This window comes from Panthera uncia, chromosome A2, assembly GCF_023721935.1.
Source record: "Panthera uncia isolate 11264 chromosome A2, Puncia_PCG_1.0, whole genome shotgun sequence".
In the NCBI taxonomy this organism is placed as follows: domain Eukaryota; kingdom Metazoa; phylum Chordata; class Mammalia; order Carnivora; family Felidae; genus Panthera; species Panthera uncia.
The window spans coordinates 12,889,872-12,915,700 of record NC_064816.1 but is presented as its reverse complement, the minus strand read 5'-3'; the positions used below and the strand labels follow the sequence as shown (position 1 = coordinate 12,915,700).

At 56.2% G+C, this 25,829-nt stretch overlaps 1 protein-coding gene across 3 annotated transcripts; it reads right to left on the bottom strand.

The window, feature by feature from the left end:
* Window positions 1–2,034: 2,034 nt before the first annotated feature.
* LOC125929261 (kelch-like protein 26) lies at window positions 2,035–25,579 on the bottom strand. 3 transcript variants are annotated; one of them, XM_049640284.1, is made up of 2 exons: window positions 25,456–25,579; window positions 2,035–2,305 (listed from the first exon to the last, which is right to left on the bottom strand). In XM_049640284.1, exons 1-2 carry the CDS (start codon window positions 25,530–25,532, stop codon window positions 2,119–2,121), a joined length of 264 nt encoding a protein of 87 aa, XP_049496241.1. In that variant the 5' UTR covers window positions 25,533–25,579; the 3' UTR covers window positions 2,035–2,118. The 3 variants fall into 3 exon arrangements, 2 of the variants coding, with proteins under 2 accessions (XP_049496241.1, XP_049496240.1); XR_007459832.1 differs by lacking the exon at window positions 2,035–2,305 and adding an exon at window positions 9,347–9,626 and having other exon boundaries at window positions 25,456–25,531; XM_049640283.1 differs by lacking the exon at window positions 2,035–2,305 and adding an exon at window positions 13,785–15,538.
* Between the last annotated feature and the right edge of the window lie 250 nt (window positions 25,580–25,829).

Genomic DNA, 25,829 nt, shown 5'->3' with positions numbered 1-25,829 from the left:
GTGGCCACCCAGGAATAGCCCGGCCCCTGGACACCACGCGCAGGGCACGGCCGGCCAGGGGAAAGAGGCCAGATGCTCGTTAAAGACACGCAAAAAAAAAGAAAAGAAAGATTTTTAACCCACCCGAGCCACATGTCTTCCCACAAACAGCAACTCCCCACTCTGCCCCTCTATTTTGGGGCCGGGCTCAGCCCACCCAGGGGTGTGGAGTGCTAGGGCCCGCTCGTGGCGGGGCAGGTACGGGTGGGCAAAAGAAGGCAAAACCTTGGTTTTGACGCCGGAGACAGGTGCAGCCCTACCTTGGCACCCGGCCCTGGAAGACCACACACACAGCAGGCTCAGGAGACAAGGTGGGGACCCCAAGAACACTGCGCACCATGGTTCTCAGAGCCCAGCCCCTCACCAGCAGGCACATGTGGGCCCGTGGCCCCACCTTCCCCAGCCTGAATCTCAGCCCTGTCACACAGGGACGGAGAGAGGGTTAGGGTTCCCCGGTCAGAGTACCCGCTAGGAGGCCCCACCCGAGGTCACTGCCATTTCCAGAGAGAGGCCAGACAGTCAGGAAAGCCCCCCCCCCCCCCCCCCCGAGGATGACCCACAGGAGCCCTAGCCCACCGTGAGACTCCCAGTGACACCAGCTGTCAGCCTTTCTGCCTGCTCTGGAAAGCAGTGCTAGTGTGAGCACCAGTGAGAGAAACAGGACCTGGGTCAGAGCACCCCGTGGCTTTTGGGGTCCCCCGGCTGGAGGAGGGGAAAGAACCCCAGCACCTGCTGGGAGTTCATCGGAGGTTCCTCTCACGGGGCAGATGTGCACTGTGACGACTGACCAAGGAGAAGGAACTCCCCTCATCCATTCACCCAACGGATACCTGTCCTGAAGTCACACAACCAGCGTGGTCTGGGGTCAGGTCCCAGAGTAAAGACAGTTGAGCCACCAGCTAACAACTGCCCGCCCCTGTGAGCAGCAGCGCCATGGAGCCTTCTAGGAGCAGAGCTCGGGCAGCCCCCCGGACCCTGCCTCTTCTTGTCCCCATGAGTCCCATCAGCCCATTGAAGACAGAGGCAGCCACGGCGACGGGAGGGAGCTTTGCCTTTTAAGGCCTTGCCGGCTGCAGTGCCAGCGCAGAGGAGCCTTTAAAGGGCATTTCTGGCTGGGCCGGCCCACCCGTCCCCAAATCCAGAATAAAAATAGAAACGGCGCCCCAGATGGCTTGGCTGCTCCGTCTCCCCAGAATGGCCTTGTTGGGCCTGGGGGGGGGGGGGGGGCGGGCAGCTGGGGGGCGCACCGGGCAAGCCATCCCAGCCTCGCCACCCTGGCCTCGAGGACCGTACGGACCTCGGAACACACCGAGGCTGGAGCTCCGAGACACAGTCTGCAGGGGCGCTTCAGCCACCACTGGCAAAGTGGGGCCAGAGAACCACCCCAGGACAGCGCCCCAGCTCTCTCTGGCAGGGTCACAGCCTGGCAGGAGGAACCGGCCAGCTGTTCACTGAGGAAATGAGGAGACTGTCCTCGGCCCGTGACAGCCCCCAGCTGGTGAGAATGGCCCTCGCCCTTCTCCAAGGGGCCCTCACCCCCCTGCCCAGCCCAGCGTAGGGAAGGAGACTTTAGGAGAAGACCCTCGCAGCAGACTGACCAGTACACCCAGCAAGGCCTCACCCGGCATGAGGGGACTGCAACACAGTCACAGGTACAGGTGGGGACCCCCATCTAGGCATCCCTCCTATCCCTCAGCCTGAGTAGAGGAACCACGAGGACAGAGACTTATGTCTGTCTTATCCCTGCTGGAACGCCAAGGGCAAGCATAGTGCCTGGGACACGCCAGTGTCAAACACAGACAGAGTGAAAACTTGGCCAAGCCCTGCCGCTCCCCCAGGGCAGAAACGGTTAATCCAGTGCCCACGGGCCACCTCCATCCCCCAGGCCTGTTCTGCTTGCCTGCACCATGGCCCCCAAAAGTTTGAGAAAGTTACAAACCCAAACAAAGCTACAGGTTTACCGAATGCGTGGCCAACGCCGGCCATTTTCCCTCAGCGACGTGCTGGCTGGCTGGCACTGAGATCACACTCCCTCTCAGTAGGGTGGGCGCTCTCCAGCCTGTCCCCCGAGACCTGGGCTCACCTGAAGTAGTCGCTGCAGGCGGCCAGGACCACCTTGTGCGCGTGGAAGGTCTCTCTGTTGATAGTGAGCACGACGTCCAGGAGCTGGCCCTGGGCACGGAGGGCAGCGAGGCCCTGCAGCAGGCTGGTGCTATGGCCGGGCGCCGAGAAGGTGCACTTGAGAGCTCCATTTTTGTCAGCCATGCTGCAGGAGAGCAGAGGTGGGGGCTCAGCTCAGCGGCCACAGGTCTGTCTGATCTCTGCCCGGGGACACTGGGCTGGCTCGCCTGGGCTCTAAAGATGCCTGAGGCGCCAACTCGCCAGGACCAGCCCTGGAGAGGCAGAAACAAAACCTGGGTCCCGGCCGCATCTGCCACCTGGCCACCAACTGGCCTTGGCAAAGGACACCGCTTCTCCAGCCTCCGTTTGCCACCTGTGAAAGGGGCAGGGTTTCTGCTCGAACTGAGGAGGCTCCGATGTCCCTTTTGTTTTTTCATTGAGATAAGATTCACATAGCATAAAATGCACCATTTCAAAGTGAACAATTCACTGACATTTACTACCGTCACCGAACATTTTCATCCCCCAAAATGAGACCCCGTCCCCATCAGCAGTCACTCCCCCTCCCCCCCTCCCCCTCCCCCTCCCCCAGCCCCTGGCAACGGCCAATCTGCTTTCTGCCTCTGGATGTGGCCCCGCTGGACACTTCATGTAAATGGAATCATATACCGTGTGCTCTTTTGTGTCTGGCTTCCTTCACTCAGCATGTTTTCGAGGGTCATCCACGTCGTAGCGTGAATCGATGCTTTGCTCCTTTTCATGGCTGAGTAATATTCTATCGTGTGGCCAGACCGCAATTTCTTTTTTTTTTTTTTTTTTTTTTAATTTATTTATTTTTGGGACAGAGAGAGACAGAGCATGAACGGGGGAGGGGCAGAGAGAGAGGGAGACACAGAATCGGAAACAGGCTCCAGGCTCTGAGCCATCAGCCCAGAGCCTGACGCGGGGCTCGAACTCACAGACTGCGAGATCGTGACCTGGCTGAAGTCGGACGCCCAACCGACTGCGCCACCCAGGCGCCCCATAGACCGCAATTTCTTGATCCCTTCACCCATCTGTGGACATCTGAGTTCCTTCCACCCCTCCTCTTAAACTTTATTTCATTATTTTTCATTCTCAATGTGTCTCCTGAGTGCGTGTTCTGCAGTGCAGGACTCTTCATGTCACAGCACTGTCCCCCATACCCTAGCAAGCTGCCCTCCCCCCCACCGAGGGCAAACCTCTCTTCTCTCCCCTGCAGGGTGCCGGCACAGGGCCCCAGCATGGAGGCATGGAGGAGGAGCTCTATGACTGACAGCTTCCAGGGCAGCTCCGGTCCCCAGGGTTGGGGTGTCACAGGCCAGGAAAGGCCAACCTTCTTGGAGGCCCAGCTAGTCTGACACCTGCCCAGTGAGCTCCTTGTGCCCAGCACCCCAGGGGAGGGCAACCACATGACCACAAAGTCATTTTCTGAAGAATTTGCTTCTAGGCTATGGTGACTGCCCAGTCTAGGCGAAAGGCCCGTTGGTCCTACTTTCCAGGGACAGGGACACAATGAGTGGCTTGTCCATAGTCCCAGAGCTGTAAGACAACACATCAAGATTTGAGCCCAGGCCCAGGACATGACAGAGTAGGTGGGATCTCCCTGTCTGTCAGGGTCAATGAAGCAGGGGAGGTGGAGGGGCACAGCAAATTGTGGGTAAGTCACAAAACCGAGAATATCTGCCCTACAAGCATGGGTTTACCTGTGGGGGCGGTTCGATGGGGGGATGGGGACAAGTGAAACAGAGGCTCCTGCACCTCAAAATAAGGACTCAGGAGGCAAAGGTCATCTTAGAACAAACAATAAAGCTTTAAAAAAGAAAGAGGTGGAAACAACCCAAAGGTCCACCAAAGGGCAAATGGAGAAACAAAATGTGGCCATCCACACAATGGAATATTACTCAGTCACAAAAAGGAATGCAGCTGAATCACGCTACAACGTGGAAGAACCTCAAAAACAGGACACTGAGTGAAAGAAGCCAGTCACACAAAGTCATAAATTGTATGGTTCCTTTTGTATAAAAAGTCCAGAACAAGCAAATCCACAGACACAGAAAGCAGATTAGTTGTTGCCAGGGGCTGGGCGTCAGGCGTATGGGGGATGACTGCTGATAGGCACAGGTCTCATTTTGAGGTGATGGAATTGTTCTGGAACAAGTTAGAGGTGATGTTTGCACAACACTGTGAATGCACTAAATGCCACTGAATTGTGCATTTTAAAATGGTGGATTTGGGGGGCGCCTGGGTGGTCAGTTGGTTGGTCCGACTGGGTCAGTTGGTTGGTCCGACTGGGTGGTCCGACTTCGGCTCAGGTCATGATCTCGCAGTTTGTGGGTTCGAGTCCCATGTCAGGCTCTGTACTGACAGCTCGGAGCCTGGAGCCTGGAGCCTGCTTCGGATTCTGTGTCTCCTTCTCTCTCTGCCCCTCCCCTGCTTGTGCTCTTTCTCTGTCTCTCTCTCTCTCTCTCTCAAAAATAAATAAATGGTTAAAAACATTTTTTTTAGGGGCGCCTGGGTGGCGCAGTCGGTTAAGCGTCCGACTTCAGCCAGGTCACGATCTCACGGCCCGTGAGTTCGAGCCCCGCGTCGGGCTCTGGGCTGATGGCTCGGAGCCTGGAGCCTGCTTCCGATTCTGTGTCTCCCTCTCTCTCTGCCCCTCCCCCGTTCATGCTCTGTCTCTCTCTGTCCCAAAAATAAATAAAAAACGTTGAAAAAAAAATTTAAAAAAAAAAACATTTTTTTAATAAATAAAAATAAAATGGTGGATTTGGGGCACCTGGGTGGCTCAGTCTGTCAAGCATCCGACTCTTGGTTTCGGCTTGGGTCATGATCTCATGGTTCATGGGTTCAAGCCCTGCACTGGGCTCTGCACTGACATTGTAGAGACTGCTTGGGATTCTCTGTCTCCCTCTCTCTCTGCCTCTCCCTCCCCCTCCCTGCCCCCAAGATAATTTAAAAAAAAAAAAAATTAAAATGGCAGATTTTAGGTTATGTGAATTTCTCATAAAATTTAAATAAATAAATAAAAATAAACAAAAGGACATGCGGGCCTTCTCAGGTCCTGCATAAACCCTGCCGTAACCACCAGCACCCCCACCGTATACGAGGATCATTGCTTCATTCACCCCCACATCCCCTCCCTTCCAGCATCACTGTCCCCTCTGCCGTCTCATCTTAGAAAACTTGTTGAATGCCTTAAAGAATGAATGGTTTAGGCGGCCCTACTACATCATTTCACCTCCCAAACGTTAACAGGAGGGAATAATGCCATCACCTCTAGGGTCAGGCCCCTGTAGGGTCAAGAACCCCCGCCAGGACTCTCCCAACCCATGCTTCACCCCACCCACCCCAAGGCAAGGCCAAGTATTCTGCTCTCTCCCCAAGGCCCCCAGCTCTCTGGAACTTGCTTTCCCATTCCTGGGACTAACGCCTGCCCACAAATGAGGGCCAGGAATGTGGGCACTGGTCTTTCCAAGAAAGCAGGAGAAAGAAGGCTCCTCAGCCCCCACTGTCCAGCAGCTCCCCAAACAACACCACGGATAAAAGAGCAGATGCCCAGCACGGGGCATACCGTCAGCACTCAATCAATGCAACTGCTGCCAACTGGAGGCCTCTGCCCTGGCACAGGCTACCAGCCTCAGTGGCCCTTCCAAGAGAGCCTCAGGAAAGGGAGGCAAACCAACCAAGGGGTTGCAGGGCCCTGGGGTGCTGGCAATAGGCCTCAGACCTTTGGGACCCGGTGTGTGGGAGAAAGGGACATAAGACACAGCATAGGGGACATGGGACACGGCAGGGAGGACATGGGGAAGTGGAGGGGGATACAGGACATGTCTGGGGGACATGGTCTGCACTTGGCAGAAGGCTTTCCCATCCCGGGAGGAGGGAACGCATGTTTCAGAACCCAGCACCATGGTCACCTGGGCTGGTAATGCTGGGATGCCGGTGGTGCCCGTGGCCAGACCCTGGGTTTGCCTGCGAGGTTTGACACGCAGCCCCGCTGAAGGCCACAGAGGGAGGGAAGGAAAGGGGCCCAGAAAGACCCCAAGTCTCTAGCTTGGTCTGGCCACCTCTCTCTGCCAGGTAGAAGGGATGCCCGTGTCACATGCCCTGTGCCCCTCCCACATTGCTACATCTAGCCCGTCATGCCTGACCAGGCCGCCGCTGGGACTTCAAGTCTCTGTTCTTCCAGTTTCCCGAGACCCCACAGTGGCCCCAAGTTCTGAGGATCACAAAGAGAATGTCACTGGCTCACAGATCCACCGGCTTCAAAGCGTGGCCATCCTCTGGCCAGGGCTGCCCGATGGGGTCTCACTGTGCCTTCTCACTGACATCCTCCAAGGCCACATGCCGCATGAGCCTCTAAGGACCCTTGAGGTGCTCAGATCCGTGCACCCTTCCCCTGACCCTCCTCTCACCTCACTGGCCTGTCAGCCCCTTGTCCCTTTCTGGTGGCAGGGACCATACAGAATGAACAAGATGGAGAGGGCTTGCCCTCACTGGGTGCACAGTCTGGGGAATGGAGACCCAAAGTGGTCGAACTGTCCAGAATCAGCTTCGCACTGCAGCTCTGAGTACCTCACAGCTGGGGAGGGGACAGGAGCCCGCAGCAGAGATGTGCAGAGGATAGGGTGCCCCTAGCCCCACCACACCCACAGTTAAGACAGTGACACCCAGCCTCTCCCTTGGAGCAGAGGGCTTGGCCGCATCCTGGGATTGGCCCCAAAGTCCCAGCTTCCACAAAAGGCCTGTCCTGAGAAGCCAACCCTCTCCCTGGGGCCCCTGGGGCCCCTGGGGCCCAGACAGCACAGGGAACCGCCTTTCCCCACACCACAGGGCCCTCTGGCCTGGGGCCAAGCACTCTACCTCTCTGTGGAGCAGAGTGGCCCAGGGGTCAGGGATAGCTGGTGTGACCCCTCAGAGCCTCCCTCCCAGGGCCAGGGAGTGGAGAAGAGGCGCGTCTCCAACCCCACCACGCGTGTGAACAGGGACTATGTCAAGACACAGACTCACACTCAGCAGCTAGGGGCAGCCCCGGGGATGGCAGTGCCACTCTGTGGACACCTTGCCTCACAGACTTTGTACATGTGTGCCCCTACCCCAGCCTTTGCCGTTACGCTTCATTTTTTTTCTTAGAAGTTGCTGGGAGATTGTGCGGTAGGGCAAAAGGACTTTGTGTGCTTCCTCTAAGCCCTAAGAACCGTCGTGCCAATGCATGCTTCCAGCAGAAGAAAGATTTCACACCAGGGGCAACTTCATCCTGGAACTGGTCGGTTCCTGGCCGTACATATCTACCATGGTTCTTCATATAAAAAGAGCACCAAAAAATCAATACAAAGTCAGCAACCTCACAGAAAGGTGCACAAAGGATGGTTCATAGGAAAGGAAGCACAGCTGGCTGGAGAGACCTAAGAGTCAGAAGGGCTCACGATAAAATACGTGCACACAGCAAGGGACCGGCTTCACCCTTCATGTGAGCAGAAGCATTGTGGCTGGTAGCCAAGACTCACATCAGTTCCCAGTGGGAATGTGAAGTGAAACAACACCCAGGAAGCCAGTTCAACAGACCTAGCGAAATTCTAAAGGCTCACGTCCTTGGCCCAGCAACTCTACTTCTGGGATTTATCTGAGATATACTTACGTGTGCAAGATGAGGGACGCAGGAGGATATTCACCAAATACCGTCTCTGGGGGCCAAAGATGAGAAACCAGCTAAACCCCTTCCAAAGGGGTATGAAGAATTATTGGACCTTCTGACCAAGGGCTGCCCTCAGCTGAGCACAGGGTCCGCGTGCACCTCAAGCATTAAAATGCTCCTACACAGGAGCTAGCCCAGAGCCCCCGACCAAGCCCACCGCACAGCTGCTGACAGGGTATGAGACCTGAGCTGTGCTGAATGGGGGGGAAACGGCCCCTTTCTGCACACGCCTCGTCCTCCTCCAGGCCCTTCTCCCCATGCCCCTGGCAAGGCTCACTGTACCCTCCAAGGCTGTTTTCCCCCTCTCATCTCATAGATGGCACAGCTGTCCCTGAAGCCCCCATCAGCACCCACCACACACACCTCAGAGCCTCTGGGGAGTTCGGGGAAGGAGGGAGAAAGCCAGCTGGAGTCCCCAGGACAGACAGGCTCGGCTGGGCGGAGGTGGGCAGGAGGAGGAGGGAGGGCTGAGGCCTGGGACCGATGACTAAGGGTAGGACCCATTACTCAGGCCAGCCCAGACAGGGGGCGGCCGGCGCGGCGGGGCCACGGGCCCCCAGGAAGGCGGCGGCGGCGGCCCTGAGCCTGTCCGAGTCTCCAGACGGCCACCCGAGCCACGGTCACCCGCACTGAGTCATCGGAGCCAATGCGTCAGCAGCCGGGTCAGGATGTCTCTGGAGGCCGCTTACTGCCGCCCCAGCTGCACCCTTGGCCTGGATCTGGCCTCTGAGGGGCTACACATGCCCCCCTCGGGCCTGGCCTGAGCTCAGGGCTGTCCTGACCCCACACTCCCACACTGCATCCCCCAGCACTGTCATTGGGCACCTCTGGCCAGGCCTAGGCCTCTACCGGACATGGGGACACAGCCACTGCCTCCCTTGGAGTCTCCCCTACACCGGGGCTAATGTAAAGTGGGACCGGGCAGGGTGAAGACCCCAGGGGGACTATCTGTGGCGAGATCTCCACAATCCCCTGGGGGTCCACGGCCAGCCAAGCCCTTTGCCCACCTCGTCTCCAGCTCCTTGCTGACACCCCCCCCTGTGGTCTCCTTCCCCACACAGAGCAGTCCTTCGTGGGGTCACCCCCAGAATACACCACGGGCTGGAATCCTTGTTTGAGAGTCTGTTTTAGGGGGACCCAACCCAAGACAAGATGGCCAAGTGGGGAAGGCCACAAGAGGTGCAGGACCACACCAACTGCCGTCCCCACGCCCCACTGACAGGGCCCCACAGTGGACGCGGGGGCTGCCCTGGAAGTGACACCTGGTGGGGTGGGTGCTCCCCGACTCCTGCCCTCATCTGGCTGCTGGCCCTGGTCCCCATAGTTGGTTTCCCGACCCTACAGGAGAGATCTGAAGCCCCGGAACAGTTCTTTTCATTGGAATGTCAAAAAAAAAAAAAAAAAAAAAAAGGAAAGGAAAGGCAAGAACAAGAAAGAATTTCATGGAAACATTTCTTTGGGGTTTTGTAAAATCCTTTCCCACCCCCACATGGAGCCCAAAGCTCGGGCCAGAACAGAGTCTGACGGTATTGCCCCTTTAACATACTGTTCTGACATGCAAATTCCCTCACTTCCCCTCAAAACGGAGAGCACTTCCACTTTCAAAGCCAATTTCGGTTTTATTGTCCATGTGGCTCGATAGAGCGCAGCAGCACAGCACAGCTGGTTGGCTCACACCCCGGCCGACGACGTACCAGGGAGCTGCAGGCCACTCCGCCCGAGGGTCCCGGGTGCGTCAGCAGGGAAGATGCTGCATTTCACAGGAGAGAGGGGGACAGAGACTCAGAGAGGGGGACAGAGACCCAGAATGAAGGGGAGAAGGAGACTTGTGGGGGGTGGGGTGGAAGAGAGACCCAGAGAGGGAGACAGAACCCAGGGCGGGGCGGGGGGCGGGGGGTAGTGTTGGAGAAGCTCTGGCGGCCAGCTGGTCCACCTCTCTGCCCTATTTCACACAACACCCTCCCCTACCCCCTGTCCTCCAGCCATACCGGAAACTTCTCTGCCTTCTCTCTCCCGTCCACCTCTGACTCTTTACAAGGCAGGCCCACTGACTGAGCACATGCCGGGCCGGGTTCTTCACATGCAACCTCATGAATCTCCCTTCAAGACAGGGAAACTGAGGCCCAGCGCAGCCCTGTGCGCAAATGTAGTCACAGGCGACTCCAGCTTCTTGCTATACCGCAGCCTGCTGACTGCCAAGGCCGCAGCACTGGCTCCTGGACATGCAGCTCCGTGGGTAAAAAGTGCATCTAAGCCAGAGTCCCACATGCCCCACAAAGGCAGACGCCCCCAGCTACTGTTGCCATGGTTCCCACAATATTTCACAGCTCCGGGTACTGTGCTCCCAGCCCAAAGGATAGAGTCACCATGTTTTGGCACCTTGCACGGGCCCTCAAATGCTGAGGCTGGCCAGCAGCCTCCATGCTCACGTCAGTGAGCTTTCTCCTGGGACTGCTCGCCAGAGGCCAGCCCGCCCTCCTCACCCCTCAGGCGGCAACAGGCCCATTCCTGGGGCTACCCTTCCTGATAAGCTCCAAAGGAGCTGCCTGCAATTGTCTCATGAGGCTTGACCCCTGGCCTCCCAGGGGGGCAGACAAAAGACCAGAGCTTCTGGGTGGACAAGCGTGGAGCCCAGGGGCAGATGCAGGTCCTTCGCTGCAGCGTCCCAGCAGGCCCGGTCACCAAACCACTAACAGAGACCCAGAAGGGACAAAGACTCAGAGGGAGAGGGAACAGAGACCCAGACAGAGGAGGACAGCCAGCCAGGGAAGGAGACAGAGACCTAGAGAGGCAGAGAAGAAATCCAGCCAGGGCCCCCGGGCCCCACGTTCCCCCACCAAGCCTGGGCCCTCTCCATGCTACCAATGGTTGTTTATTTCTCACTCCTAGTCATCATGCTGGTTTTTCTCCCATGTCTGCTTCAATTATTTAAAACACGATGCCCAGAGCCAAGGCCTACTATCTGTGCACCCTGTGAGTAAATCTGTGTATCCCGGGAGGGCAGGTGCACCGGGCCAATGGGGTCTCACCCACTGCCCCCTACCCAACCTGCCTCCAAGAACCAGAGGCGTGGGCATGACGAAGGCCCACTGTGAGCCCATCCTGGAAGCATGTTGCCTGTAGAGATGCCCTCCCTGAGCCCTGCAGAGGAGGCCACGCCAGCCTACTTCACCTTCTTCATGGCATCACCATCACAGCCATCTCCCTATGTGTGTATCCTCACCTCCCGTCCGTCAGGGTTCGTCAGGCAGTAACAGGGTGACAGAACAGAGGGGCTGTCAGGGAGCTCCCAGCAGGAAGTGACCATGCAGCCTGCAGGCCCCTGGGGCTGGCAACTCCTGAGAGCCCCCACGTGACAGCCAGGGAGGCTGAGGTGGGGAAGAGGTCATCGAGGCAAGCGGGCAGAGGTTCCCACATCCACCTTGAAAGAACCATCCTGAACCTCCCAAGGGCCCGGCATGGGGAGAGAAGTAAACTCCTCAGGACTTGGCGTAGAGGCTAGGTTCTGCCCCCACACAGCACAAGCCTGCCAATCAGAGCCCAGCAAGCCCACATGGAAGCCCCCCACGATTCCAAGTGCACGGAGCCTGGCATGGGGTGGCCACGCTCAAGTGCCGGTTCTACTCAAGGCGGGCCCTGACAGCTTGGCCATCCTGCCCTTCTACGACAGGGACAAACCACATGAACCCCCGCCTCCCCAAATATTTACTGGGTCCTTGATGAGAACTCTGCAGACACTGCCCACCCTCCCACCGGGGTAAGGCAACAACATCAAACCCCATCTTTCTCCTGCCTAAGCCCCCCATGGCCCTCCACAGCCTCATTCTTCATGGGCCGCTGTCAGCCCAGTGCCCCTCAAGCTGGGCGGTGACCTCCTGCCTGGACCCTGGGCCATATCCCAATCTCTGAGTGAGCCCAGAACACATGGGGACCTGGCCACTGCCGATCGGCCAGAGGACCCTGTGGGCAGCACCCCTCTGATCCCATACCTGCCCAATTCTGGCCCTTCTCAAGCCTGGAACAAAGAAAAGGGGACACCCAGACCCTACTTCCCTCACCAGCAGCAAGCTCTCTGCCTTCGCAGTACCTCCGCCCCTCCCTGTCCTGGCGAGTGAGCACCCACTCCATACTGGGCTGGAGTAGGTGCAAACCTGGCTCCCAGCTCACCTCTCGGTAGGCAGTTTGGAAAGGAGGACACCACTATTATCTTACAGATGGGGACACCGAAGCACAGAGAGGTTCAGGCACCCGACCGAGGCCACAGAGCACACAAGAGGCCTGGTGTCAGCCGCTCCATAGCCCCAGGTGAGTAGCCCCATATCAGCTCCATGACACAGATGGGGAGACCAAGGCTGGGAGAGCTGAAACCACTCCTTAAGGACACTGCACCATGAGTGAACGCAGAGCTGGATAGAGGGAAGATCCAGATGTGGCTCCTCAGTGTTGGCCAGGGCCAGGGTGGAGACTATCCCACTAATCCTCCAGCCACTACAAGGGATGTAATCCCATCCTGCCAGGTCACTGGGAGAGTGGGAGAGCCCCATCCAGGCCCCGAGGCTTCTCTGACCCCCAACCCAGCTCTATCCGCCCCCCGACTATTGCTCCATCGGGCACACCACCCATCTGTTCCCAGCCTATCTCCCTGAGGCCGAAACAGGAACCTCACCAGGGCAGGGCAGGATGGGTTCTGTCTCCTGCTGTGTTCCAGTACCTGGCACCGTGCCCAGCACGTGCTCAGAGCTCAGTCATGCTCATTGGTTAGGTGGCTGGATGGCTGAGTGGGTGGATGAGTGGATGGACGGACGGACGGATGGACGGATAAGTGGGTGGACAGGTAGGTCGATGAACTGGTGAGGTGGCAGGTGGATGGCTACCAGGGGGCAGCATTGGCTGGAGCCCGACTCATATCTTTGCTTGCTGCAGATAGCTACCGCATATGTCTGCCCTCTTCGTCCCATTCATTCAACCTCCTGCGCCTAGTTCTGGGACTGAGTATGTTATCCTTTGATTGGGCTCAATCAGGAAGCCCTCACCAGGATGTTTTCTGGAATGTCTGGCCTCCACACTTCGCTCATGCTGTTCACCATGTTGAAGGGCTGACTCCTCCTGCCTCCCCCCCAACCCTCCTCCTTATGCCACACTTCCAAGTCCACCAACCCTTCCATGCACTCTGGCACATTACCCTCCCGCCTTCTGAAAGCAGAAGGGTCTCCCCATGGCCATGTTTGCCCTCGCGCCCCGGCCAGGGTTCTCCACAGCCTCCCTTTCGCCTCAAAGCCCAGCCAGGGCCTCCAGGTGAGGGGCAGCAGGGGCAGACTCGTGGACAAGTCTCAGGTTGAGGCTATGCCTATTTCGTTCCCACCCACTGACACAAGGCTGATCCCAGTCAGAGCCCATCCCCCCGCATATTACCCCCACCACACTGGGCTTGACGATGGAGCCACTTAAATAAGCAAAACCTCTGCAGGTCAGGCAAGTAGGCCCATGGCTACATGGCCCCAAAGCACCACTCAAAAGCCCAGTGAGATTCTAGCACTGCCAAACTCCAGCATCTCGGCGCCAGCCCGGCCACCTCCCCTGGCAGGGCAGGTGTTAAGGCCCTAAAAGGGACAGTTCTGCCAAATGGCACATGCTCATGACCAGTGGTGCTAGGCCAGACACAGGCAGATGCAGACATGGAGATGGCTCAGCCCAGGCCTTCCAACAGCAGCACAAATCCAGGCATCAGAAGGAGCCTGTCATGAATACCTCCATTTTAGGGGGTGCCAACATCCCTCCCCTCTTCAGATAAGGGTTTCCTGTTTTCCTCAGGGAGCCTCCTATTCCCCCGTGGTAGGAATCAGGAGACCCTATCCCTGGGCTGAAAAGGGAGACTGGTGACCAATTAGAGCCTCCCAGATCCCTGCCTACACTGATTGGTCCCAGGATGGGGGTGTGACCCATGTGATCCAATCAGAATCCTCCCTGGGACTTTTGCTGGAGCTACGAAAGTGGAGATTTGCCTTTCCCCTGTGATTGCTAGGATGATGGGGAGCAAGAGGGCTGAGAGAAAGGAGTCACAGATTCCAAGGGAATCATCTGAGCCCTGAATCTCAGTGTACCTAAAACTAGAACTCTCCCTGAACGGTTTTTTTATGTGAACAATGAACTTTTCTTTTTTTTAACGGAACGCTTTATTATCTATTTAATTTTTTGTTTTCTTTTAGAGAAAGAGAGAGAGCACATGCAAGCAGGGGAGAGGGGCAGAGGGGAAGGGAGGAGAGAGAGAAACAGAGAGAGACAGAGAATCCTAAGCAGGCCCCATGCTCGGCACGGAGCCCGATGCAGCACACGCTCCCACAACCCCAGGATCATGACCTGAGCCTAAATCAAGGGTTAGACGCTCAACTGGCTGAGCCACCCAGGCGCCCCTGAACTTTCATTTTCTAATTGAAGGCAGAGAGTTGAGTTTCTAGACTTCATAACCAAAGGGGGCTTTCGACGTCAGAAATCTCTGATCCAGGGCTCCTGTCCACCACACTGCAGATGAGCCTCTAAGAAAACCACCATGGAATGAACACTTCTCCAGCTGCTGCCTCTCCCTACCCTGCATTTAATCTTCCCACCCCGGGGGGGGGGGGGGGATGGGAGGAGCCGGGGGCGTTGAGGAAGTCCAACCTGGGCAATTGGCAGCAAGTGGGTAGTGGCCATACTCAGCCTGAGTCCTGTCTGCCTGTGACAAGACAGCTGGCTCCCCATGAAAGGTCAGCAAGCCACCCGTGGCCCCCACTGCGAAAGTTCGGCAACTCTAAATGCTAAAATGCTGGCGGCAAGCCTAAGGCTGGAGCTGCAGGGCGATGCGATGCCATCAGCCTCGGCAAGAAAAACACCACCCATTGCTGCTGCAAGTGACTCACGTGCAGCATAAACATTTGTGTGCTCCCAACTGCCCTGCCTCACCCCCGTGCAGGACAGAGAAGGGGAGAAAAGAGAGCGGGAGATGCCCTCCAGGGACCCCCCAGACTTCACCAAGGCAAGCACGTGGTTACCACTTTTAAACACAGTCCTGTGAGTTGTCCACGTGGAGGCTGCCTCGGGGATCCTCAGTGGGGCTCCCGTACCTGCCACCCCCTAAACCCCGCCTTGGGAGAGTGCCCTACTCTGGGCTCCGGTCTCGGAAGATTCTGGTGATCACGACTCTCTGCTCTGCTTCCTTCGGCAGGCTGCTTCAAATTCTAACATCCCGTTGAGAGGAGAGCTCTCCGGATATGCAGCCCAGCCCGCTCCCGCTCCCGGCCGATCCGTCTTTGACCCCTGTGGAATTCTGCAGTTGTGGCGTTAGAAAACATCTTCGGCCTCAACTCGGGTGACCCCCCTCGAGGCCTTTAAAAGCCCAAAGGTCCACCCCTCAAGATTTCCTCCAGGCTGAGCTGTTCAATTCCGGAAGCTGCTTCCCTCACAGGAAAGGTCTGCGATTCCCCAAAGGTGCCGGTTACTTCCTCCCGAATCACAATATTTTCAGTGTGCGGTGAGGCGGTGTGCGCGAAGCAGTCGGCCCCTCGGCTGCTCGGGGTCTGAAACCACGCTGGCTGTGCCCCAAAACCCGCTCCGCCGAGGAGGAATGCTAGGGAAGCGCTCTCGTAGCCGTGGGGGATGAGTTCTGTGAATCCTGCGCGGTCCTCTCTGGAGAGAAATGGGAAAGGGGCGGGGGAGGAGGAAGAGACTGGAGACTCGGGGTTAACAAGTGTTAAGAGCTCGTCTGCACAGCTGCGGAGCGGCTACCACAGGAGGAGGGCGGGGCTGCCGGCAGTGGGGACCCTGCGGCCCGGGCCCCCACTTCCCACTGCAGGCAGCTGGACAGGGAGAGCGGCCGGCCGTTTCCCGTCCTCTGCACACAGCGCTGAGATCCTGTTCGTTAACTAAGTCAAGCACCCGCAGAAGGGGACCGCTCACTGGCTTCTCTCTAACGGGCTGGTTCACTGACCAACATGCCCGCTCCTGGTTCCCTACCCAGACCGTGCCGTGAAATAAAGCGAGGGAACGGAGGATCCTCACCCAGCGGAGTGCGGAAGGCTGTTCCAGAAGCCTCTAGGTCAGGCCAGGTCCCCTCGAAAACCTATCCCAGGCTATGTGTGGGCTATTTGCTGGAGCAAATCGGAGCCACCACAGGGAGGCTCTGCCCTTAGGAAGCATACATTCTAGGGGACACGGGTCTTTAAGCACACAGAATGTACTGTGATCACAGGGCAGAGGGTGCAGAAAGGCAAGTGGACAGAGCCACCAGGCCCCAAGAAGGCCACCCGGGGGCTGTGCAAAGCACAGGGACGGGACACTCCAGCCAAGAAGAGCCAGGTGGAAGGCCCAGGAGGGGTGGCAGCAGAGTGCTGTTGGAAACCAGCAGGGCTGCAGAAGCACAAGGACAAAGCGGGTGGGCAGGGCCTCACCGTAGGGTGGGGGTGGGGGTGGGGGTCCCATGGAGAAGTAAAGGTTGTTCTGAAAGTGAGGAAGCCCTCAGGAAGGAGGCAGGCAGAGCCACGTGGTCTGATGCCTGTCTTGGGAAGGACCCCCTGGAGGGCAGGGCAGCAGCCGCTGGGAGGGCAAGAGCCCACGATGGTGGCTCAGAGCAGGGATGAGGAAGAGATGGAAGAAGGGGCCAGACAGGGATGTGGCTCAAAGGTGGAACCAACATGGTGGGCCAAGAGATGAGGGGAGGAGACAGCAAATAAACGTGAGTGTGGGGAGTGCTCTCAAAGCGAAGCTTCCAGCAGAGGTGCGGAATCCAAACTGGAGAGACCTCCCTGGGTGGCTAAGACTAGGCCAAAGCCTCTTCTCAGGAGAAGGGACATTCCTGGGACCAGCAACTGCTCGCTGGAAGACCTGGGGCCCTTGGGCAAGGAGAGGCACAAGGGCACAAGGGCTTTCCAGAACAGAGACAAGCCCTCAAGCCCTCCGGGCTGCTGTCCACCTCTGCCCCCCATCTCCACTGGATGCTCACAGGCAGCACATCCTCAGGCAAGTGGGGCCTCATCCTACCTCCTGCCAGCTCACCTGCCCACCTGTCGATAACCAGTACTCACTCCCCGGTCTCTGGAGGGAACCTGAGAGCCAGTGACTCCGTGCCTGGCCTCCACTGTCCATCAGCACATGGCACAAGTTCAATCTCGAATCTTCCCCAAACTCATGCCCACCTCACCATCTCTACGGCTCCTAGCTAGGTCCAGGCCCCCTCGTCTCTCGAAAGAGGGGTCCTTCTAAAACATAAATCTGACCCAGGCTCCCCTGACTCAAATTTTGCACCCCCTGAGTCTCCTGGCCTCCTCCTTCCCACCCTCTCCAGCTCCTCTCTGCCCTCATGACTCCTGAAAAGCCAGGCTGCTCCTCCTTCAGAACCTTCACATGCCACTTGCCCATACCCAGAAAATAGTCTACCTCCCACGACCCCCTTCCTCTGAGCTGATGACACTAACCGTCAGACTCAGCTAAGCCACATCCATGAGGCTCTCAGAACCTTCCAGAAAAGGCAGGAACGTCCAACTTGGCCTCAGGATCATTTATGGCAAGTGTAAAGAAATGACTACAGGGGCGCCTGGGTGGCTCAGTCGGTTAAGCGGCCGACTTCGGCTCAGGTCATGATCTCGCGGTCCGTGAGTTCCAGCCCCGCGTCGGGCTCTGTGCTGACAGCTCAGAGCCTGGAGCCTGTTTCAGATTCTGTGTCTCCCTCTCTCTCTGACCCTCCCCTGTTCATGCTCTGTCTCTGTCTGTCTCAAAAAAAAATAAATGTTAAAAAAAAATTTTTTTTTTTTTAAAAAGAAATGACTACACAACTGTCCTGCTAACCCCGCTGGCATGTCCCACGCGGGTAAAGCCTGTCTGTCCTGGGGGCCCAGGGCTAGCGTCAGGCACAGCAGCAGGCACACAGGAACCATAGGACAATCACCAGAGGAAGAGAAAGGCGTCAAAGGAGTCCCGTCCGCAAGAGAAAGGAGCCAGAGCCAGGGATGCCAGAAGCCGCCTATGTGGAGGAATTGTTTCTATCTGGGCCTTCCTCCCCTCCCCTTCTCCAGGGCCTTCAACCCCAAGTCTGTAACACACCCTAAGACCAAAGGGTAGCAATGCAGAGAAAGCCCCGCTTTTAAAGTGTCTGGGGTGGGCGATACGCGCGCAAACCTCCGACCTGGTCTCGCTAAGCTCTCCCGTGTGGATCGGCAATAAAAAATAATCGGCCTTGAGAAAAGTGGGATGACACACCGCATGGGCTCCCTGGAGATGGCACTGTGATAGCAGAGGCTAATAAAACCTTTCTACCCCTATGGCCGACGACAAGAAGGCCGTCCCCCAGGGGGGTCGCAGCTACCAGGTGGAAGCCGTCCAGCTGTGAGACAAATGCTCCACAATTCGGGGTGAAGTGAGTGGTTTTCAGAGCAATTTCACATCGTGAGCTTGCAGGACCCTGCTGGCGAGGCGGTGAGGAAGGGGGCGGTGAGGAAGGGGGCACCTCACTGCCTGAGGAGGAGCTGAGCTTCTCGAGCCCCGGCCCTCTAGCACCTCCGGCCCAGCGCTCCCTCCAGCCTGCCTCAGACTCCACTGCCCCCACCCCAATACTCTGTAGCAACCCACAGAGCTGTGCTCTGCCCTCTGTTGCCGGGGGTGCGAGGCTCGCCTAGAAGCGCCTGCCCTCTCCATGTTGCAGAAGCAGCTTGGACTTGATGTGTTCCATTCTCCTACTGCCCCTGCCACTGACCCTCTCACGGCCACCAAGTCAGAGTGCCACCATCCTCCCCACTGCTCAGGACAACTGCATGTTTGTGTCCCCCTAAAGTGCACACGTTAAAGTCTAACCCGTGACGTGATGGTATTCAGATGGCCGCGGGGGGTGCTTTGGGAGGTGATTGGGTCATGAGGGTGGGGCCACGAATGGGATCAGTGCCCTTATAAAAGGGAACCCAAGGGTGCCTGGATGGCTCCGTCGGTAGAGCATGCGACTCTTGATCTCGGGGTTGTAAGTTCGAGCCCCACGTCGGGTGTAGAGATTACTTAAAAATAATAAAAATCTTAAGAAAAAGAAAAAGCGGTCCCAAAGAGCCCCCTTGCTTCTTCCATCACGAGAGGACACAGGAAGAAAACAGCCATCTGTGAGCCAGGAAGCGGTTTCAGCAGACACCAAACCTGCTGGTGCCTTGATCGAGGAATTCCTAGCCTCCAGAACTTTCAGAAATGTGTGCATTATTTGTAAGCCACCCAGTCTATGACATTCAGCAACCAGAATGGACTAACACACCAGCTTTCTCTTTTCCCCCCTGCCACACTGACTCGTAGGCAAGACTTGCCCAAACCCCACAATCCCCTCGTGCCCCCTGCGGCTGCAGCGGCCAGAATGTCGGCGGCATCAGGACTGCAGGGTGACGTCGCCATCTCTACATTAACATTTCGACGCACACGCCACATCCAGGTGCACCCTCACATAGGTCACTTCGTCCCAGATACCCTTCCCAGTCGGCCTTCCCAGATGAGCAATTTAAGGCACGAAGGGTTGCAGACATGCCCGAGGTGCACGGTGAGTACCTGGGGCCGCCCTGCTTGCCAGAAGGAGGGACCACAGACACAGGGGGCTCTGATGAGGCCCCCGATACCACCAGATCTCCCAGAATTCTCAAGGGGAGGAGCTGAGGCCCCATCTCTGAAGAGTCAACACTCCCTCTCTCCCTCCTGGCTGAAAAGAGGACAAAGCCAAAGGAACAAGAACCTTCTCAAAAGGCCAAAAGGTCCCCCAGTCTTTCACACAACGGTTGGGGGGCTGGACTCTTCTAGGGCCTCGGGGCTGAGTGGTGACAATCTAGGGCACAGGCAGACAGGGCTTGTTAAGAAAGTTTAAACAAGCAAAGGTCACCAAGCCAGAAGCAGATGCCTCGCTGAACTGCCAAACCCGCTCACGCTGTGTCTGGGCCATAACTTCCCATGAAAACACCTGCGGCCGGCACGTCCCTTACCGGATACCCTCGACTCAGCCCCCGGGAGCAGCGTGAGTCAGCGAGACGGGGCCCCATCCAGACGCTGTTAGGGAAGATGGGCCGAGGACCGAGGATGCCAGTGACCCAACATCTGAAGAGCCTCCGTAGCAAGAAGGTCCCTCCAGAAGTCAACCGGCCCGGTACCTCACAGTCATGGAATTTTAGCCGGGGAAGTGCAGCTCCCAGGAGAATTCCTCCACCCCCTCACAACACCCCGAGTGGCCACAAACCTCCTCTCCCTCCCAAAACCCAGACCTTCGTGGAAGGCCTGAGGTGGAGCTGGGAGGGGGCCCACTAGAGAACAAGTGTCTTTTGTGCGAGTGAGTCTGCAGCTAGGACCCCACCTCCCGTCTGCAAGCCCTCGGCTGAGACAGCCACGCTCCATCCATCCCGGAGGTTCAGCTTGGTTATTAACGACCATCTCTACTAGGCAACGAGTTTTTTGTTGATCCCTCGAGATGGGAAGGAAGGAGAATAAGCTTTTCTCTTTCTTTTTTTCCCCCTTGGTTGCAGAAAAGTGAAGTTGGAACAAACAAGTTATATAATGCTGGGGGCGGTGGGGGGTGGGGGAGCTTAGTCCCTCCTGAGGACAGTTTCTTGAGTTGTGGGACCGTTGGAAAGGCCAAGGGGAAGACAGGAACCACCCCCACCCCTGGCCAAATGACAAAACCCTTCATGGGACAAAAAGGCAGATGCAGGCGCCTCCTGGCAGACTGGAAAACCACCTCACCGACAAGGCCAGCCTCCCCCAGCCTCAGCAACCCCGCGAGTCTCCCTGAAAAGGCGAAGGACTGACCCAATCCCGCAGAGGGGACTTCCTTCCCGCCAGACTGCAAGCTCTAGAGAGCTTTGCCACACCCCTTTCAAATCCATCCCTTCCTCTCTCCCTCCCCGCTCCCGGCCATATTTCTCGAACATTTACTTCCTCTGTTGCAGCCTTGCTCCAGGCATACAAGACAGCATGAGGCAGACATGCTCTCCAGCCTCAAGGCGTGCCCACTAACAAACATACCAAGTAGCGGCAGGTGGTGACAGCGTGATCGAGGACACACCACAGCCATGAGACCCAGCGACTTCACTCCTGGTATATGCCCCAAAGAACTGAACACAAGTGTTCCGACCAAAACCTGAACGTGCATGTCCACAGCGGCAGTATCCAAAGTAGCCAAAAGGTGGAACCAACCTAGATGTCTATCCATTGATGAATGGATAAACAAAATGTGCTATTTCCACATGGTGAAAATAAAAGTCATAAAAAGGAATGGAATACTCATACACACTCCAATGTAGATGAGCCTGGAAAACGTGCAAAGTGAAAGAAGCTAGACACAAAAGGTCGCATGTTGTAGGACTCCGTTTACAAAACAGGGAAATTTATAGAGACAGAAATTGGATGCATAGTTGTGGGGGGCTGGGGTGGGGGAAACAGGGGGTGACTGTCAATAGGTACAGAATTTTCTTTTGAAGTGATGGAAATGTTCTGGAACTAGGCGGATGTGATAGTTCCTCAACATCGCGAAGGTACTAAGTGCCATTGAATTGTTCGCTTTAAGGGAGTGAGCTTTATGCTATTTAAACTTTACCACGTAATACAAAGTGGCCAGAAAAAGTGTTCTTGGGGCTAACTGAGCTCAGGTGGTCAGGCAGATGGCCCTGAGAGGCCATGACCTTGGAGTGTGGAAGTATGGAGGAGATGAGGCATGGGCATGTCATACACTGGTCCTCACTGGTCCATTTGGAATAAATGAAGGAATGAATAAATGAACAATGCTACAAAGGCCTCTAACCTCAAGGGAGCCTTGGCAAAACACTGTGTGCCACAATCTCCCTCAAAACCTGATCCTCTTTCTATACGTTCCATCTCACCATATTAGGGATTCTGGCCCCTTCTCCCCATACCAACACCACAGGGATAAGAGCACCTTCCCTTTCAGTTACTCTAGACAAAGGTAATTTTTCACAAGGATGGATGGAAGGGGGCAAATGGGCATCTCAGAGGTGGGGGGGATGTCTTTTTAAAAAGTGCCTCCATTTAGAAAAGATTTCTTAGGGGCGCCTGTGTGGCTCAGTAGGTTAAGCGTTCGACTTGGACTCAGGTCATGATCTCACCGTTTGTGGGTTTCAGCCCCACATCAGGTTCTGCACTGACAGTGCAAAGTCTGTTTGGGATTCTCTCTCTCTGTCTCTCTCTCTCTCTCTCTCTCTCTGCCCCTCTCCTGCTTGCTCTCTCTCCCTCTCTCTCTCTCTCTCTCTCAAAATAAATAAATAAACTTAAAAAAAAAAAGATTTCTGGGGCACCTGGGTGGCTCAGTCGGTTGAGCGTCCGACTTCGGCTCAGATCACGATCTTGCAGTTCATGGGTTCGAGCCCCGCGTCGGGCTCTGTGCTGACGGCTCAGAGCCTGGAGCCTGCTTCAGATTCTGTGTCTCCCTCTCTCTCTGCCCCTTCCCCACTCATGCTCTGTCTCTGTCTCTCAAAAATGAATAAACGTTAAAAAAAATTTTTTTTAAGATTTCTTAGATACAACACTAAAAGTGTGATCTATAAGAGAAGAAAACTGATAAACCAGACTTCATCAAAATGGCAAAATTTCCAGGGTGCTTGGGTGACTCAGTCGGTTAAGCATCCAACTCTTGACTTCAGCTCAGGTCATGATTTCACAGTTCGTGAGACAGAGCCTGTTTGGGATTCTCTGTCTCCCTCTCTCTCTGCCCCTCCCATGCTCACACGGGCATGCGCACATACACACACTCTCTCTCTCTCTCTCTCAAAAAATAAACGTTTTCTTTAAATGACAAAATTTTGCCCCGTGAAAGATATCATTAAGAAAAAGAAAGAAAGCGGGGCTCCTGGGCGGCTCAGTCAGCTACGTGTCCAACTCTTGGTTTCAGCTCAGGTCATGATCTCACAGTTCATGGGATCGAGCCCCAAATTGGGCCCTGCACTGACAGCATGGAGCCTGCTTGGGATTCTCTCTCATTCTCTCTGCCCTTCCCCTACTTGTGCATGCATACACATTCTCTCTCTCAAAATCAATAGATAAAAACTTTAAAAAAGAGAGAGAGGAAGGAAAGGAAAGGAAAGGAAAGGAAAGGAAAGGAAAGGAAAGGAAAGGATAGGATGAATCACAGAGAGGGAGAAAATGTTTGCAAATCATATATCTAATAAAGGACTTGTATCCAGAATACATAAAGAATTCTTAAAAATCAACAATAAGAAGACAACCCAAATAGAAAACGGGCAAAAAATCTGAAAAGACACCTTACCAAAGATATGAATAGCCAATGATACCATGAAGAAGTGTCCAACATGATTATTTATTAAGGAGATGTAAATTAAAACCAAAATCAGGGGGTCCCTGGGTGGCTCAGTTGGCTAAGCATCTGACTCCGACTCAGGTCATGATCCCACAGTGTGTGAGTCTGAGACCCACATCAGGCTCTCCGCTGTCAGCACAGAGCCTGCTTGGGATTCTGTCTCCCTCTGTCTCTGCCCCTCCCCCGCTCACGAGCATGCACACTCTCTCTTAAAAATACATCCATATAATGGAATACTCTGCAGCAATGAAAAAGAACAACCTGCTGATACCTGTGACAACACAGATGAACTTCCAAAAACATTCAGTTAAGGAAAAGAAGCCAGACGTAAGAAGCCACATATTGTAGAATTCCATTCATAGAAAATTTCTAAAAAGGCAAAACCAGAGAGCAAAGGCAAATCAGGGTGTGTTTGGGGCAGGGGGTTGGCAGTTTGGTTGACCGCAACAAGCTTGAGGGAATTCTTGGGGGTGATGGAGGCCTTCTAAAAACCGGATTGTATTGGGGCGCCTGGGTGGCTCAGTCGGTTAAGCGTCCGACTTCGGCTCAGGTCATGATCGCACAATTCATGGGTTCGAGCCCCACGTCGGGCTCTGTGCAGACAGCTCAGAGCCTGGAGCCTGCTTCGGATTCTGTCTCCCTTCTCTCGGCCCCTCCCCCGCTCTCTCTCTCTCTCTCTCCCTCTCTCTCAAAAATAAACATCAAAAAATTAAAAAAATAAATAAATAAAAATAAAAATAAAAACCGGATTGTATTAAAGCATGCACAACTCTGTGAACTTATTAAAACTCAATCAACTGCTCAGCTAAAAGGAGTGAATTATGTGGTATGCAATTGGTTATACGTTGCTCTTGCCCCCAGGTTATCCCCTCCCTGGGCCCAAGGCAGGGGCCCAGAATTAGCTGCCCCTTTTTATGTGTTTCTTACATGTCGCCTCATGCCTGGTCAACAAGCCCTGCCAACTCTACCCCCTGAGTGTCTTACAAATCTTCTGAGCTCTCCTCGCTCCCCACTGCAGGCCTCTAAAGCCCAATTCATGTGCCGACCCATCAAGTCTTTCAGGTTAGCACCAGCCCAAGTCTCCCCAATGAGGATGGCTTCCACAGCTCACAAGTAGTGAACAACTTCAGCACTTATCACACTGAAATTATTCGCTTCCATAAGCTCACCATCAAGAAGAGCCCAGATTTCCTCCTCGGCCAGCCAAGGCTGGTAGGGTTTCCTAGGGGGCCAGGATGGGAGGATCCGGGCCACACTGCCCTTGTGCAATGGGAAGAGGGAGGTTGTGCTACTTAAAGCACGTGTTTTCCCCCTCTGAGAATCCAAAACAATGCATACAAACACCTTCCATTTTTACACCAGTTCTGGGATTCAAGCAACCAGTCTCAGGACTTGGCCAAAGGAAAGGGGAGGCCTCCCTCTGACCAAAGAGGGTGAATTCTGCCCCCTTGGTCTGTGGGGAAGACCTTGCTTCAAGTCCTTTCGCCTGCGGGAGGATTTGAACCCCACAGGGATGGGAGGAACCAGCACCCAAGATGGATGCTCCTTGTGTTTTCTTTAGACCAAAAGCTCCCCAAGACGCACCCCAGGCCCTTAGGACCCCGGGGAACTCCAGACCCCTCCTTGCCCATCAGAACTCACTGAGACCTGGGGAGGCAACCTCAGCCTCCCCTCTCAGGTTCCAAGCCCTTTAGGCCTCTTTCAGGCCCTCAGGTTCATTTGAGCCACCACCTCCAGCCTTCCACAGTCCTCATCCCTGCCAGGACCCCACAGTATGCCCCCAAGACCACATTTAGACACCTCAGGGTCCTACAACACCCTCCAGTAAGCCTTGGACCTCAGTCCCTCAAGCTCCCCTCAGTCCACTGCTTAGGGTCCCCAAGACTGCCTCAACAAGCTCAAGACTGCCCATGGTCCTCTGCTGAGGCCCTCTCTGCCTGCCAGAGCCCTTGGCATGCCCAGTTCCCCCATGACCCCATCACAGCCTGGAGTCCATGAATTTTCCTTCAGACTCCCATGCCCCTCAATGCCCCCGGAGATCCCTAGGGCCACATGCAGATGCATCGAGGTCCTGCGGCCCCCAGCCTGCCCTCACCTGCCCCTCAGCAGCCCTCGGTCCCTCTCAGTACTCCATGACCCCCTGAAGCCCGTAGTCCCCCGCAAAGACCCTCGAACCAGCCCAGGAGGCTCCTCAGCCCCTCAGGATTCCCCGGGCTCCCCACACGTTACCCTGGCCCCGGGGCAGGTACCGGCCCACCTTGCGGGCGGGTCTCACCTGCTGGGGCGCTCGGGGCCCGGGCCCGCTCCGAAGCCGCCGCCACCAGCGCCACCACCGCCACCGGACTCCGCCATCTTCCCGCCGCCGCCGCCGCGCGTTCAAGTGACGGGAGCCGCGCGCGCCGGCCCGGGAGACAGAAACGCGGGGGTGGGGGGACGGGGGCGGGCGGCACCGGGCCTGCTCTGCAAGGAGCCCGGCCCTGGGCGAGGGGTGGGGCCCAGTCTAATGAGGGGGTGGGTCTTGGGCGGAGAGAGGTGGGGTCTGCGGAAGGGCTGGGGCGGTGAAGGCATAGGCCAATTCAACACAGGGTAGAGGGGCGGGGCCTGGGTGGGGGCGGAGTCTGTGAGAAGGGGTGGGGCGTGGTCTAGGTG

Excerpts from the sequence above, each read along its gene's own strand:
- LOC125929261 (XM_049640283.1), bottom strand. The coding sequence starts at position 25,532 with ATGGCGGAGTCCGGTGGCGGTGGTGGCGCTGGTGGCGGCGGCTTCGGA. Across the intron at positions 15,539-25,455 it reads GGCCCCGAGCGCCCCAGCAG|AGAGGACCGCGCAGGATTCA; the intron begins GTGAGACCCGCC and ends ATTTCTCTCCAG.